Below are 13,563 nucleotides of genomic sequence, written 5' to 3'. Positions count from 1 at the left end.
TTTGTTAAATGTCTGTGTTTACATTCAGGGTTGATGCAGAGACCGGCCACGTGGATCTCTCCTTGCTCCCAGAGGACACCGGGAAACCAGACATTCTCCCAGAATCCCTTGGGCTCCCGCTGCGCCTGAGGGGAAAGGACAAGGAGGAGCACGACAAGAAGAATGCTGCAAAGAAGCGCAAGATGTCTGAGAGCAAGCAGGTGTGTGTCTCTTTATCCCATCGCACTACTGTTTGATTCTATAACCTGAGCCCAACTCTGGATCCTGTCCATGTGGACTTTCAGACGTTCTTCTCGTGTCTGTATCGGTTTCCTTTACTTTCCTTCCAGCTAGTTGTGTAGAGAGATAGACTGTTATACACGAGGTGGAGATATTATGAATATGAACGACTATGACTACGTGTTGTGCATCACGTGTGTCCCCCAGTGCTTCAGCTTGAGTCTTACTTCACCCCCACGTCAGCTCTCTCCTGCATCTGTCATTTCATCTGTCTCACTGACGGGACATTTTCCTCCTTCTCTTTGTTGAGCAAAAATGCATTTCAGTCACTGCTCGTCATGTTCGCTAAACGAGTGTAGTAACAGGATGTAACACAAATGCTTTACTCATTCACGTAAGTTTGAGTGGCCTGAGATAATAAGAAGTTACTTCAGCACTCTACTGCTCTATTCTTGCTACTTGTTAAGGGCTTAAGTGGTTAAGGCTCTGGGGTTCAGAGGATCAGGGTTCAAGCCAAGCTGCCACTGTTGGGCTGTTGAGCAAGAGCCCTTAACCCTCACTGCTCCAGGGGTGATGTATCATGGCTGACCCTACAGTCTGACCCCAAGAAAGAATGCTGTAATGTGTATGTGACAAATAAAGGCTTCTAATTTAAACAGGAAACAAGGCCTGTTTTCCCTAAATGTCCTAATACTTTCAGTGGAGTGATGTGTACTCCAGTGTGGCCCCTCAGGTAACTCATTCAGTCCCCCGTCATATCGAGATCCTGGCAGGTCTGCCTCTAAATGCTATTCGACCTTCCGAAGTTCTCCCACTCCACCCTACCCCACCCCACTAGTGAGACACTCCCTCCACTGGTTTCCGGTATCTGCCCCGAATCAGATTTAAAACCCTGATGCTTGCCAACAAATCCAAAAACGGACCTCTTGCCACGAAGCACTTATCACTTCCCGCACTGCACCAAGCTCCCTCAGATCCTCCAGCACTGCATAACAGATCCCGTCATCTCTCAGGGTTACAGGAAAGGTACGCATCACGACTTCCTGCACCGAGGTGGTGGAATGAACTTCATTCCGTTCTGATGCCTGAACAGCTGAACGCTCAGATAGACCTATCTCTTCTAGAAATACCTAAACAAACACTTGCTTTTCAACTGATGATCTTCTTAACCTGTGACCTAATTAACCAGTATCGATGTATTCATTGATAGAATCTTTAATGCACTCGATAAGGACGTCTGCCAAATGCTATAAAAGTAAATATAAATACCCCCAAGTCTCACCCGTGTGTAGGAAACCCTGTACATTGTCATTGTGACATCTTTTGCTGTTGAAGGTTTGACGTGCATAGTTTTCAAGAGATGCCTTTCTGCTCATCACGAGTGATTGTCAGAGTTACTGTAGCCTTCCAGTCGGTTCAAACCGATCTGGTCGTCTATGCTCCTGATCTCTCTCTGTTCCTAATAAAAATGACCAGCAAGTGTATCTCACCTGGGTCTGTGTTTGGCAGTTATCGCTACAGAACGAAGCCGGGCCACAGAAGAAACTAAAGAAAGGAGAAAATGATGCAGACATCAAGAAAAACAAGAAATTAACGAAGGAGCAAGAGACCATGAACTCGCAAGCTGAAGATCAGGATAGTGGAGTTGAGGTGTATTTTAGAGAAAAGAGCACAGAGAAAAAGGACAAAGCAAAGAAAAAGGTGAGACAAAAAAACACCCTAAAACTTTTCATATGATTTAATACTTTCATACCATAACTATGTTGGGGTTTTTTTTTAGGCTAAAACTGCAGCTTCAGCTCCAGAAGAGTCGAACCGTCTACAAGTAGCATCTGATTTCTCCTGGGATGTAGCGCTGAGCTCTCTCAAACCTGCATCTTCGGCCCTAAACGAGTACGAGTCCAGCGATGATGAGCAGGATGACAGCAAGGTCTCTCTCTCTCTCCCACATACACACTAACATCCATTCAGTTCCACATCTCTACATCTGATCACGAAATCATTCTGCTTCTCTTCAGCTTGTCTGTTTTCTCTTCCCCAGACAGCCAAGAAGTCTCGTCGGGAGGCGGAGCTAGAACGTAAGGAAGCGGAGCTGAAGCTCAGCAAACTGGAGGCGGAGCTCATGGAGCCCTCGGCGCGACCGGAGAGCGCGGAGGGGTTTGAGCGGCTGCTGCTCTCGTCACCAGACTCGTCTCTGCTCTGGCTGCAGTACATGGCCTTCCAGCTGCAGGCCACTCAGATCGAGCAGGCTCGCGCTGTAGCTGAGAGAGCCCTCAAAACCATCTCCTTCAGGTGCGTGAGTGAGAATAGAGCATTTATTGGCACCCTTGGTATTGATATTATAGTCTCTGTGAACTGCCTCAGCTCAAGTCAGGATGGGATGTCTCGAGTGACTCCTCCCACTTTTTAAATATCCAATAGCGTTTAGCTTAATCTCAGCGAGTAGTACCACAGACATAAGCCTGAGTGAAGCATTGGATTCACAAATACCTCTGAATGAATTTCCTTTTTAACGAAAATTACAGTTCAATCAGACAAAGACACACATGCAACCCAGGCTCGTCACTCAACAACACCAAGGTAATATTTATAATGTTGGGCGCGGGACTTTCATACTCTACAGAGTGTTTGATTGGACAGAAAATCTGATGAGACGCTAAATGATGTTTATCAAATTTATTGATCCGTATTGGTGATGGAGAGAGACTGTATGCTTTAAATGAGTACACAGTGGAACCTTGGCATATGAATTTATTTCGTTCTGGAGGTGAGCTCTTGTATTACGAAACAAATTTCCCCATAAGAAATAACGTGAATACAGATAATCCGTTCCAGTCACCCAAAAATATTATCAATACAAAGCGCATGTAAACTGTATGGCTGCTTACAAAGAACTGACCCATGGGAAGGCTCCTCACAGGAAGTCGTGCCACCAAGCTTGGGCTAAAAATAAAACGGACCTCCCACACCACCAATCTGTCAACAAATAAACACCCGAAAAATCACCTAGCTTTTGAATGTATGCTAAAGGCAGCATTGGTATCGTGGGTTGACTCTGTCGAAACAGCTTTCACTGACTGAAAAGAATTCGTAAACTCACTTCGCTTGGCTTTCCACTGACGCAAACGAGTTTTAAAGGGCTCCCGGACGTATGCGTGACTTTCATTTCGGTTCAGTTTGTTCGTATAACGAAAATGCTTCATGTGCAGTTGCAGATTTCTTGCAAAATGTCAATTCTTAAGGCCAAAATTTGTGAGGGAGGGCATTCGTATGCCAAGGTTCCACTGTATATTCTAAATGCAAATTTTTTTGAGCACTAGCTTATAAAGCTAACATTTTACAGGGACTGTCATGATGCATGTCTTGGGTTTAATCTCGAACTGGAAATATGACTCTCTCTCTCTCATGTTGATTTAAAAAAATCTGGGCTCGGTGTCACGTTATTTATATTTCAGTGAAACGGGAAGTCACGGTTGACTTCCTCCTGAAAAAATTCAAATAGGACCATGCTTTGATTATACATTTGCTCATCAGAAAAGTTTCCTTAAAATGCTTTAAATAGGAAAGAATATTTTTACATTTTTTTAAAAGGTTATTTTATTATTACGTTTTTAACGAATTAATTTTTCACTGTAAGATAAAGCTGATTCATCTCAAAAAGCCAATTTCTTTCCTCTTATCTTTACCATGGCTGGTGACTGTGTAGGTCTGTAAGCACGGCATCAACATATTACAGCTAGTTACCATGGAAGTGACAGAGCTATGTCTGTTGTGTCTGATAAATACTTAGCAAGCCGTGAAGGTTTGCATATTATGTCAAACCCAACCCTTATCAGACATTTTCAATCAGTATAAACAACCGAATTATTTTATCTCTGCATCTAAGTCTGAGTCTCTGTAGTGTGAGACGTGTTTTTATCTCTGTTGGGATATCCTTATTTGGAATTTCAGTGGTTGTTACCACCTTCAGATTTTTGCACTTGGGGCATCTCAGAGAGCAGAGATTTGGTTTGATATCATTGTTTAATTTGAAGATAGAAATATTTGTGCGGAAATTTTTGTTTCTATGAATATATTGCCCCTAGTAGGCTAGATAACAATGGATACGTGTATAAAAACTACAGATTCTTAAAGCCCTGAGTGTCTACTTTTAAAATGAGACTCATATTAAACACCACTGCAGTGTGTGACGTGACCAAGACATTCAATGCTCAACATGGAAACTACAAAACAGGAGCAAATTCATCTTTCAGCCTCTCTTTTGGTTAACTGGGAGGATAAGACGTCGGTGGAAATCAGAAAGCTGTTCAGATCTCTAGAAAGGTCCCCATCTCTGTTTCTGTAGGGAGGAGCAGGAGAAGCTGAATGTCTGGGTGGCTCTGCTCAACCTGGAGAACATGTACGGTACTGAAGAGAGCCTTCAGAAAGTGTTTGAGCGAGCCATTCAGTACTGCGAGCCCATGCCTGTCTACCAGCAGCTGGCAGATATTTACACCAAATCCGACAAGATCAAGGTGCGATTCTTCCCCTTTAATCTGGTGTTTTACATTCATTTAGAGCTTCTCTTTTCCGTTTGAAGCAACTCCGAGCCAGCGAATAGATTATTGAATTTTAAAGCACCTTTATTCAGTTCTGTTTACTGGAGGCTGGGTGTGTCTATCTGTTTGCAGGAAGCGGAGAACCTTTATAAGAACATGGTGAAGCGCTTCAGGCAGGAGAAAGCCGTGTGGCAAAGTTACGGCTCTTTCTTGCTGCGTCAGGGACACAGCGACGCCGCCAATGCTCTCCTCCAGAGGGCGCTGCAGAGTCTGTCCAATAAAGAGCGTAAGCATTTATTTATTTATTTTACATAATCCGTTCGCATACTAAAGCTAGCTTCATCTTAACTCCCAGTATTAGTCATTTTAGTTATAAATGCTGTTTATACAGCGATCAGGCTTAACATTATGACCACTGAGAGGTGAAGTGAATAACTCCTCATCATGGCACCTGTTAGTGGGTGGGATATATTAGGCAGCAAGTGAACATTTTGTCCTCAACGTTGATGTGTTAGAAGCAGGAAAAATGGGCAAGCGTAAGGATTTGACAAAAGTAAGTTTGACGAAGGGCCAAATTGTGATGGCTAGACGACTGGATCAGAGCATCTCTAAAACTGCAGCTCTTGTGGGGTGATCGAAGGCTGGCCCGTGTGATCCGATCCAACAGACGATCTACTGTTGCTTAAAAATTGCTGAAGAAGTTAATGCTGGTTCTGAGAGAAAGGTGTCAGAATACACAGTGCATGACGGATCGGGGCTGTTTTGGCACACGATATTATGCAGGTGGTCATAATGTTATGCCTGGTCGGTATTTTGGCTGTAGAAGGATAAATGATTCATTTGTCATTACAGATGTGGACTTGATCGTCAGATTCGCCCGGTTGGAGTTCCAGTACGGGAATGAAGAGCGAGCTAAGGCCATGTTTGAAAAAGTCCTGAGCAGCTACCCCAAACGCACAGACCTGTGGTCTGTCTTCATAGACCTGATGATGAAGCATGGCTCGCAGAAAGATGTCAGGTGAGCTGCTGGTTAGTGGTAGGACTAGACTAACAACAGAAAACATATTTCCTATAACAGAAAATGTGCAATTTGCGTCTGCTATTATAGTAATATAGATATACATATTACAGACCTGGGCCATGTTTGTTATACATGGATATTATTATTATTATAATTATTTAGTCAGATTGATAAGACTTGATGATTTGACAAGATCAAATCCGAGCGCAAACCTTCACAGGAACAGGCTTATTTAATCCTAACTTGACAAAGAGCTATGATAAGGAGAGTTACTGTATTTCTATGGATAGAAATATTTATTTTAGTGTTTATACAGTGATGAGACAGCATCATTAAATAATGAGTATTGAACATGTGGCATATGGCAGCCTGGAAAACCTTCACATGGACAAAATAATAGCTGTGAATAAATATTTCTGAATAAATATCTCTCAAATAGAAATACAATTCTAGCAGTTTCTAGCATAATGGATTATTTAATGAATTCATGGGTTAATACAGTTAAAATGCTGGTTATCATTTCAAATCAGATCTTCATCCTAACTGAAATTCAGGCTACATTTCAATCAATCACTGAAGATAAAATGAGCACGAATGGCTCCATAATAAATTCTGAACGAATCCTATTCCTCCTCCTCCTCTCTAGGGCGCTCTTCGATCGCGTGGTCCATCTTAGTGTATCGGTGAAAAAGGTCAAGTTCTTCTTCAAGCGCTACCTGGACTACGAGAAGAAGCACGGCACACCAGAGAGCATCCAAGCAGTCAAGCAAAAAGCCATGGAGTACGTGGAGTCCAAAGGGAGCGACGCCGCTAACTAGAACTAGCCGTCGATGTGGAACCATTAATCACAGGAACCAGTAAACATGAGGATCTTAATCTTGTGGCTTTGGGAGGATAGAAATGTATCTTCTTTATGCCATTATCTCTGATTTGTGGTATAAAATTGCATCAGTTTCGCTTGTCTGGATTCTTTTATGGAATCTAATCGACGAACTTAATAGGATTGATGAAAGACTTCAGCCGAAGAAAACCGAAACAGATGATTTAGAGGCTGGCCATTTTTTTATATATATATATATAATAAATTTGAGGTTGGAAAAAAAATACCCAAGTTCTGTCATGATTTTGTAAGTGGATGAATTAAAATGTCAGGAAATCAGTCACTCTTTATAAAGAGCTTTATCCACAAAACATTTTATTCAAAAAAAAGAAAGAAACTATACAAATTAAAAAGTGGCAATGGGTTTGGCCCTGATACATATTCAGTAATGGGGAAGTACAGTTTAACTGCTGATTATTAGCTCATATCTTCTTTTAATCACTATACAAGGCCCAACAAAGACTCACAGTACCTTTCGAACAGAACAACACATTTTATCTACACACTATAGCCTTTTAGACATCAGGCCAAAAACAGACTGATTATCATGCATTTCTATCGCGTCTGTTTAGTTACACACTGTTTGTGAACAGTGCTCGTCATACGCTTGCTGCAGTTCAGTGTTGTTTCTCATCAGTTGCTTAGAGGCATCTCGAGAGACTGAACCGCTGAGCTGTTTACCTGCCTCTTAACCCCCCCACCCCTCCCCGTCCTCGCCCGGCGGTACACTTCTCGCACCTTGCGAAGGAACACTGGTCTTAATCGCAAAGTCAAATCAATGGCATATACTTTTGTTTCTCGCCAATTAGGTGCTACTTCTCAAGTCCACTAGGCCTCCAAAGGGGTTTGGTGCATATGGAGGTCGTGTTTCGTCTCTTCACATCTCGTGTGCTCCAAATATGGCAGTTGTGGAGACGATAAACACGGGTGTGGCCCAACGGTTTTTTGGGGGTTGTGCCATTTTTTTTTTCTCTTATAGATACACATATATATTTTTTTTTTCTGGAAATCAGATCACACCTCCTCGGGGTCTTGTGGGCCTTCTGCTCCACGGGGTGTGTTGTGCAGTCGCATGATGGGTTTGTTGCACATGGGGCAAACACTGCGAATCTCCAGCCATTTCAGCAGGCACCTGAAGAGAACAGGATGAGAACATCGAGCTTTAATGAGAGGTTTTCTTGAGTATGAAGATTCTGATTGATTAGCATTTACACAGATGTGTGTGTGCTGTATGGTGTTTGTTTAATCTGTCAAGACTTTTTTTTGGCCAAGCAACAAAGTGAAACTTTGGAATGCAAACAGCGGTTGAAGATTCTTGCTCAATGTCCTTAGAGCCGAACTGGAACCTCAACCACGTTAACAAGTTCCTACTTGTAATCATTTCCCAAAAACAAAGCACTGTGTTCCACCCACAGACATAGCGGGCACTCGAACCCATTCTGAACCATAACGATTCAACTAATCTTGACCTGTACATGTGCCACATGCATCTAATATAAATTAGGGCTATAACAGCTAATGATGTGGACTTTTTTTAATTGTTGTTAATTAATGAATGGATTCCTTTTATTTTTCTCATGCAAACTTCATAACTAATCACTCACCAATGCCAACATAAAAGTACAAACCTCTCACTTCACCCAATGCCCTATAATCCATTCTGGGCAAAAAATAAAAATAATAATAAAAAGTCCTATTTGTTTCTGTTTACAACACATTATCTGTTCATTCTGAGTAATGTACAAGATAAGATAGAACTTTATTAATCCCAAAGGAAATTATATTACCAGCGAATGCTTGCACACGAGAAATAAATATAAATGAAATGCACCGATCAGGCATAACATTATGACCACCGAGAGGTGCCGTGAATAAAACTGGTTATCTCCTCATCATGGCACCTGTTAGTGGGTGGGATATATTAGGCAGCAAGTGAACATTTTGTCCTCAAAGTTGATGTGTTAGAAGCAGAAAAAATGGACAAGCGTAAGGATTTGAGTGAGTTTGACAAGGGTCAGATTGTGATGGCTAGACGAGTGGATCAGAGGATCTCCAAAACTGCAGCTCTTGTGGGGTGTTCCCGGTCTGCAGTGGTCAGTATCTATCAAAAGTGGTCTAAGGAAGGAACAGTGGTGAATTATGGGCGGCCAAGGCTCACTGATGCACTTGGGGAGTGAAGGCTGGCCCGTGTGATCCTGTCCAGCAGATGAGCTACTGTTGCTCAAATTGCTGAAGAAGTTAATGCTGGTTCTGATAGAAAGGTGTCAGAACACACAGTGCATGATGGGTCAGGGCTGTTTTGGCAGGTAAAGGTGAGCCAACACAATATTAGGCAGGCGGTCATAATGTTATGCCTGATTAAAAAAAATTCACTGTCACATGACTAACAATAAAAAATACTAGCATTTGTGACCTCCTTTGTGTAATGCTGACTGGGCTTACTAGCGCATCCCTAGCAGCGTTAGCACTTTAAAGCTTGGAGCTATTTTCAGATCAGGTGTAAGTGGATGCCCCAAGCAAACTAAATATCAAAAATGTAAGTGCTAATGGACGCTGGCGTGGAATTGGTCATAAGATGCTTTTGATATTTTAGCCACTGTTGGTGTAATCCACAACGTCCCTGCCAAAGCTCTTTAATCATGTCCTGTAGTCTGTTTCATTTGGCAAGTCCATGATAAACAACTCTGACAGCCTCCTTTTTCTGAGTGCAACAGTGTTCTCTTTTCATTATTATTATTCTTTTAACCGTTTTCTTGAATTAATGCTTACTTCTTATGGAAGGTGTGCGAGCACGGACACACGCCCAGCTCATCCCGGGCTTTAAATTCCTCCAGACACACTGCACAGGGTTGCTGGAACAGAAAAATCAGACACATGCTTCATTTTGGAGGACTTTGGAGGTTCAAGTGACAATCATGCTTTATAATTCCTGGGTTGATCTAGCAAAAAATGTCTCTTTAATTAAGTTAATGAACAATTCACAGCTTCTAGGGTCTTTGCAACCAACATATATAGAATAGTATTGTCTTATGACTTAATATTAAAAACCACCTGCATTCTAAAAATGTGTGAAAAAAACAAAAACAAATTGGTAGTGAGATATTTCCTCCTCGTGGTTTGAAAAGCAGGCCAGATGGAAGGTAGAAAGCAAGTGCACCGACTTTACACCCACACACCCACGTCGCATCTCAAAGCCAAGATGTATAGTTTTTACACGTGAACACAAATTCACAACATGAGAGCTTGCACACGTACTCCGAGAAGGCTCAGCTTCTTCCCTGCCCCTTTCAGCACCACCTGTTAGAAGAAACATGAGCATTTCAGACAACACAGCCACGTTTGCTTGGTATTCTTCACATATCAGCGTATTTACTGCATTCCAGCTTGTTTACCAAACCGTTTAATATCACGAATGGCATTTTAGTTGTTCACCAATTCAACAGGCTTTTAGTTTAAAAGTAGCCCACTGGCAGATGATGCATTTTATTCGTTTGCCAAATGCCTCGTGTCAAAGCTACTACGCTCACTGCAAGGTCATCGTCTGAAGGTCATCTATGAGGAGTGAGATTGGGTTTCATGGTGACGGCTACAGAGTTTATTCTATATTTACGTCCACTGGTCTTAACCCACAGATCCTGTATGTTAACAGGCTTAAAGAACTGTTGTTGCCCAAATCACTTCATGACAGGACAAAACACGATATCTCCAAATTTTACTGGCACAGGTATTTACAAGAAATAAACTTCAAGTTTTTTCCCCCCATGTCATAATGGCAGCCATATTGCAGTACCTCATTGTAGCTGTACTGTTGTCTTGTGTCTTGTTGCTTCAACCTGCAGAGGCAAAAAAACAAAACATGAAGACCACCCAGACTTCCTGTGTGTGTTCTAATATACCACAGATATTTTATCTGCAACCAAAAATTGGTTTTGTCAAACATATTATTACATAAAATTTGGATACTGTAGATTTGTACCTAAGGACTGCTCCTGTAACCTGTGCTCATCCTGAACATCCTTTAACCACAATTACCACATTTACTTTGGGTAGACACCCTTATTTAGAGTGACTTACAATTTATCTCATTTTAGACAACTGAGAAATGGTGGATTTAAGGGCCTTGCTCATGGGCCCAGCAGTGGGAGCTTGGTGGACCTGGGATTCAATACTCACAACCTTTTAATCAGTAGCCTAACACTAAGCTAACATCCCCATCGCCACCACCCACCCATCAAGACAACGGCTTCTCTTTCCTCTCAAGGATTCGTCTTCCTGTTATCTCAGGAGGTTTTTCCTTTCCACTCTCACCTCTGGCTTACTCCATATACAGTACAAAAAAAATTATCTGGAGTTGTGTAAAGATGCTTTGGGTCTATGTCTATAACTAAAAGTGCTAGACAAATAAAACTGAACGGATTATTTTGGACACAGATCAAAGGTCAGCCATAAAGGCCAATTTGGTTAAAATGCATCTTAAAAGAGAGGAAGTGGTGAGTGTGTGATGAACTGTCCATATGACTAGAGAGTTGGCATAGTACAGCGATAAAGAAAAGTTGGTCTCTTACTGAAGTTTTTGAAAACAGATTAAGACATGCACTTCATCTGCCAAAACTGTATATTAGTTTTTAGTAACATTATTATTATTATTATTATTATTGTTATTATTATGTATACACGTATCTATGGTCAGCCATAAAAGGCAATATTTGCTGATCCGTATGCTTCTTAGCATGTGATGAAATGGCTGAGTTGGGCGGTCATTAAATTGTTAGCAAATGGACCACATCCTAAGTGTCTTTTGCGAAGCTATTAATGTTTCTTAACTCTTTTACGTGAACATGCCCCGACCCGAACCCACATATATGAATGCTCGCACCTGAACAGATAGCAACAGAAGATGACGCTGAGCATAAAGATGAACAAGCCGATGCCCAGCACGATGACATAGATGTTGAGGGGCAAATGGTACAAGTCTTCGGAAGACATATTGCAGTGTGAATGCTGCAGTCCTACTCCACAAGGGCAACCTGTACATAAACACACCGTTGGTTCACATCAAGATACACAAAATGTCCAACAGCTGGAACGGGAATGATCATAAAAGCAGGGGCAAATATTTGACCAGGCCAGACCGGTGGCTTTTCGGTTCGACTGTCTGCACACTCTGTGCCAAGGGAACTCTGGGTAATTAACAACGCACAAAGCAAACATGGAAGACTGTGGTGCTGCCTCCAACAAAACCACCATCTGGCCCTCCAGAGATGAGCACCTGGAGTGTGTGTGTGTGTGTGTGTGTGTTATAAAGATCCCCATTCATACAAAATAAAGACTTGTCACATTCATTCATATATTACAAGTGACCAAAGCAAAAGTAAAGCTGAAATTTGATGCTGGACATCTGTTTTATTCACTTTGGTGGTTAGGAAATTCATCTTGCTTGATGATAGTCCTATGGTTCAACAAACTACTAATATACTATACAAACTAAGAAGTGTTTCATTATGAAGACAACTCAAAGATATCTTGATACTTAAATGGCCATCCAGAGTAACTTTCAACTCAACTTTTTTTTGCTCCAAATTGTTTATATATGTCTAATATTTTTGGCACAGTGATTTAAAAAGTGAGTAAAAGGCAATGCTACCGACATAGAAACACTCACAAGGTGAATAATAATTGATATAGAAGGGGGTTTGTTGTGGATCTTCTTACCGTTACACCATTGGAATGGCTGCATGTAATCTGACACGGAAATCGAATCGAAAGCGCCTCCGCGCTGATACTTTCACACAGTTCACGGTATATATATATATCTATATATCTATATCTATGTTTTCTTTTCTTTCTTTCTTTCTCTTTTACTTTCAGTACACTCCGTTGTATGTCCGAGGTTTCCGAGTTCCGGAAGTTCGTAGAGGAGACCTGGCTTTTCGGTAATTATTTAGCTTCGACGCTCCGCTCGTGTTTAGTCGTCGTTTTCCGTCGTCATCGTTTTCTGTCGTTCACGATCGCCGCACAAAAGACTTCGCGTGCACGCGGCCACAAAGACAAAGCGACCATGTCGTGTCCTTGATAATCGTTTCCTGTGTTTGGAGAATGACTCAATTGGAGTGTTAAAGTGACACACTCCGAAGAAATCACAGATTCAAAGTCTCTCTCTCTCTCTCTCTCTCTCTCTCTCTCTCACACACATACACAGCAAAAGAAGTTCAGTCTCCTATAAGACACGAAGGTCTGATCTCATACAAGGTCTTGTGTTCCTTTAAGATGCTTCCTAAAGTGTTGGAGGAAATAAAAGCAAAATGAAAAAGAAAAGGAATCCCTAGGATTGGATCGAGGCCAGGCGTTTAGCTATATCCTGTGAAATGGTCTTTGTCCGGCTCCTGCAGTGATGTCCTAATAAATAGATCTTGACAAGCATTGTCCATCTGATGTCATTCTGCTTCTTGGAAAAGTCCTCCTCTTTTGTCTGGTACTGAAAATGGCTGATTCGTCAAAGGTATTCCTTACGCAGGGCCCCTCCGAAAAGAAGAAGAAGAAGAAGGAGACAAAAACGTCCTCGTCGTACAAACCCTCATACAGAGAATGGTCGTTGTGTAGAAGTCTGTGGTTGCGTGTATGACTGTATATGCAGCCTGTATGGGGGAGTGTTTTCTTGCCACCTCAAACCATCTGGTCCCTCAGTCCTTGAAGAGGAAAAACAAAAAACCCACAATGGCTGATAAAACAGTTCATCCAGAATTCCTTGCTCTCTCCGGACTGGGTGTAGGGTGGAGCATTGTGTGTGTGTGTGTGAAGCAAGGCTATCGTTGTCCCAGAGTGTTAGCTGCTGTGTTTCTCGCTACCTCAGCCTCCCAGCCTCAGTTTGTAAACAGATCTCTGCTCATGTGATCCCCGGTTTGCCT

The 13,563-nt window shown here is 41.9% G+C and overlaps 2 protein-coding genes across 3 annotated transcripts in view; one reads left to right on the top strand and one right to left on the bottom strand.

The window, feature by feature from the left end:
• Window positions 1–7,668, top strand: part of pdcd11 (programmed cell death 11) — a 26,976-nt gene extending 19,308 nt beyond the window's left edge. Inside the window, exons 29-36 of one of the 2 annotated variants that reach the window (XM_058381190.1) lie at window positions 29–200; window positions 1,729–1,920; window positions 2,000–2,149; window positions 2,261–2,511; window positions 4,565–4,733; window positions 4,890–5,043; window positions 5,610–5,775; window positions 6,425–7,668. In XM_058381190.1, coding sequence (XP_058237173.1) covers window positions 29–200; window positions 1,729–1,920; window positions 2,000–2,149; window positions 2,261–2,511; window positions 4,565–4,733; window positions 4,890–5,043; window positions 5,610–5,775; window positions 6,425–6,596 — 1,426 coding nt within the window. In that variant the 3' untranslated portion in view covers window positions 6,597–7,668. The remainder of the gene's footprint in view (window positions 1–28; window positions 201–1,728; window positions 1,921–1,999; window positions 2,150–2,260; window positions 2,512–4,564; window positions 4,734–4,889; window positions 5,044–5,609; window positions 5,776–6,424) is intronic. The other variant, XM_058381191.1, reaches the window with a different exon arrangement.
• Window positions 7,650–13,563, bottom strand: zgc:175214 (uncharacterized protein LOC557610 homolog). Its single transcript, XM_058381195.1, has 6 exons — window positions 12,371–13,563; window positions 11,535–11,685; window positions 10,449–10,491; window positions 9,914–9,955; window positions 9,428–9,510; window positions 7,650–7,790 (listed from the first exon to the last, which is right to left on the bottom strand). The coding sequence occupies exons 1-6, from the start codon at window positions 12,393–12,395 to the stop codon at window positions 7,673–7,675; spliced, it is 462 nt and encodes a 153-aa protein (XP_058237178.1). The 5' UTR covers window positions 12,396–13,563; the 3' UTR covers window positions 7,650–7,672.

The sequence above is a fragment of the Hemibagrus wyckioides genome, linkage group LG26 (assembly GCF_019097595.1).
Source record: "Hemibagrus wyckioides isolate EC202008001 linkage group LG26, SWU_Hwy_1.0, whole genome shotgun sequence".
Lineage (NCBI taxonomy): Eukaryota > Metazoa > Chordata > Actinopteri > Siluriformes > Bagridae > Hemibagrus > Hemibagrus wyckioides.
This window is presented reverse-complemented; position numbering and strand designations above follow the sequence as displayed.

Coding starts and splice junctions, on each gene's coding strand:
- zgc:175214 (XM_058381195.1), bottom strand. CDS start 12,395: ATGCAGCCATTCCAATGGTGTAACG. Junction 10,492..11,534: donor TTCTGTTGCTATCTGTTCAG/GTGCGAGCATTC, acceptor TTGCCTCTGCAG/GTTGAAGCAACAAGACACAA. Junction 7,791..9,427: donor TCGCACACCTTCCATAAGAA/GTAAGCATTAAT, acceptor TGTTCTCTTCAG/GTGCCTGCTGAAATGGCTGG.